General features: G+C 33.4%; 1 protein-coding gene across 8 annotated transcripts in view; it reads right to left on the bottom strand.

Moving 5' to 3' along the window:
* LOC113813988 (uncharacterized) overlaps positions 1 to 2,500 on the bottom strand; it is a 24,774-nt gene that overhangs the window by 3,564 nt on the left and 18,710 nt on the right. For all 8 annotated transcript variants that reach the window (XM_070142258.1, XM_070142259.1, XM_070142257.1 and 5 more), the window contains 2 exons: positions 2,089 to 2,224; positions 1 to 1,452 (listed from right to left, as the gene is read on the bottom strand). The exon at positions 1 to 1,452 is cut by the window's left edge and continues 3,564 nt beyond it. In XM_070142258.1, coding sequence (XP_069998359.1) covers positions 1,375 to 1,452; positions 2,089 to 2,224 — 214 coding nt within the window. In that variant the 3' untranslated portion in view covers positions 1 to 1,374. The remainder of the gene's footprint in view (positions 1,453 to 2,088; positions 2,225 to 2,500) is intronic.

Raw genomic sequence — 2,500 nt, 5'->3', positions numbered from 1 at the left:
AAATGCATTCTGGCTTTGGCTAAGAAAATACATTCAAGAATATTAATTGGTAAATGCTGTTTTGCATAAAAAAGCTTAGACCATTACTATAGGGAAGCATCCCAACTTGGTAGGTATTTAACATCAGTGAATTCTATGTGCAAGCCAGGAAGCTTTTTTTGTTCTCCTGTACATATTCATACAGAAAAAAAATTGTGCTGGGAAAATTTTTTTAATATCTAGATTTGTGCACTTTCACACTCCTTGTTCATTTGATTTTATCACTTCAATGGCAAGAAAAACATTACATTGGTATAACACCAATACATTTGTCTGTATCTCACATGCAAATGTATTTCATTTTGGAAATGGTGTTTTTGACGGTCCTTTGCATTCCTCTTTAAAACACTTAGAGAATCACACTCCAACTCATGACCCTTTCTCAGCATGTAAGACAAGAGCATAATACCCAATCAGCATAATTTTGTGCACCGGAGAAAAGAAATATTTGATGCAACACCTTAACATACACCACTAAAATTTATTTTATTTACGATTCTAGACTAGAAATAAATTCAAATCTTCAAAACAGCAAAAGGTTCAGAAAGTTTCACAAACATCAATAGTATCTAAATGGCTCTCAAAAAATAATTTTTATGCACATTCATGGAAAATGGAGGGCCTATTACAAAGACTGAAGAAAATTTTTGATTTGATGGTATACATGATTGAGGGGAAAAAAAAGAAAAAAAGAGAGACCACTGATTGTCAAAGGAGGCAACTGAATCTTCTTAAGAAACTACCATAAAAATATGCCTCTATGATGAAGATCACAAAACTAAATTGGAAGTTCTGTACATGAGACCTATGGATGAGCAAACACATGCAGTGTGTAATTATGAATGAATGATAATCACTGACACAGGAAAATAAACTGCACAAACGGAAATAAATTGATCCTATCACAGGGTCCCTTAAACAAAATAGTTTTGGCAAATAATACTTGGTGTACATTGGCACCTAATAAGCACAGCCATTGCATGTGAATTATTGGAGTACCAAAAATAGCTATAAATTAATCAATTATGACAATGTATTTTTTCTTTCACACCCAAAAATGGTTGTAAAACAAAGTTTAACAGCTCAATAACAACAATGCATTTTCTCTCATACACATACACACATGCAGACACTGATGTGCATATGCACACACAGGCCCACATGTGCATACATGCACACACTGTCACACACACACACACACACATTTGTATAATGATGTCAATGCATGTATTATCCAGAAAATGTTAATATAAATCACAATTGCTGCAAAAAATAAAATATACCAACAAAACTGAAAAATATGTGTCCCCTTAAGAATATGACCTGTTTATCAACCTAATTACCACCATTCTTCTTAATAGCCTTTTTGATTGCTGCTACAATTTGCCATGGATCATGTGTTCTGTAAACAATCTGCAATGAGAAACAATAAAATAATTTGACAAAGAATCATGATTATTTAATACTCCCTGACTCATATCAAACATCATATGTCAAACAGTAAGGAATTGACATAAAATATCAAAATGCTTTAAAAAATAGTAGATGAAAGAAATAAAAATGCTGATAAACATATCGATTCTCATTTCACACTACACTAATATCCAAATTTCAACTTAACTAAAACAGCATATCATGGGAATACAAGTAAATATTACAATGAAGATAGTCTGGGGTCTAGCTTTGTGGAATAACATGTAACTTCTAAAACTAAGTTCCTGATCACATATTTCAAATTCATCCAATTTAGAATGAAAAAAGGCAAACACCTAGTCATTTTGTACAACAGATACAGACACAATTTGACCATAGATGTCTAGCATATTTATTTGTTCTAACCATTAATCACTACAGATAGAAATCTAATCACTAATATATATATATAATGACCTAATCAAATAATCAGAGAAAAAGAACTAATCAAAGAATTACAAGATAAGGACCCAATAAATGAACCACTAGGATGGTAGATGAATAACTGTGATGATGACCAAATAAAGGGAATCACAAAAATATTTACAAGTCAATAAAAGACAAGCTAAATCTTACCTGGAAGATCTCATACGAACTGAAATCTGTTCTAAGGGATGTACAGTCACCTCTTGAAATGAGCCTTGCCACAGTAGGCATTCTACCCCGGGAAGCTGCCTCTGTGGTTCCTAGAGCCGGCCACGCACCCACAAAACTGATGAGTAATGTATTATTTTAGAAGAGGAGGAGGAAGAGGAACAACAGTGGCAAGAGGAGGAAGAGGTGAAGGTGGCAGATGTGACCAAAGGGTGGATGTGGAGATGGAGATGAAGAAAAGTGAACAGGAAGGCAAGAAGACATGGCAAAACTAGTAAAAAGAAAGAGAAAAGTAAAAAGGGCTAACAAGTAACAAATAGAAAAGGGGACAAAATAAAATCAGGTGGAAAATAAACAGAACAAGGAGAATAATGCAATGAAAGTAATAGACAAA

The sequence above is a fragment of the Penaeus vannamei genome, chromosome 29 (assembly GCF_042767895.1).
Source record: "Penaeus vannamei isolate JL-2024 chromosome 29, ASM4276789v1, whole genome shotgun sequence".
Classification (NCBI taxonomy): Eukaryota; Metazoa; Arthropoda; class Malacostraca; order Decapoda; family Penaeidae; genus Penaeus; species Penaeus vannamei.
The sequence above is the reverse complement of the archived record's forward strand: the minus strand, read 5'-3'. Positions and strand labels throughout refer to the sequence as shown.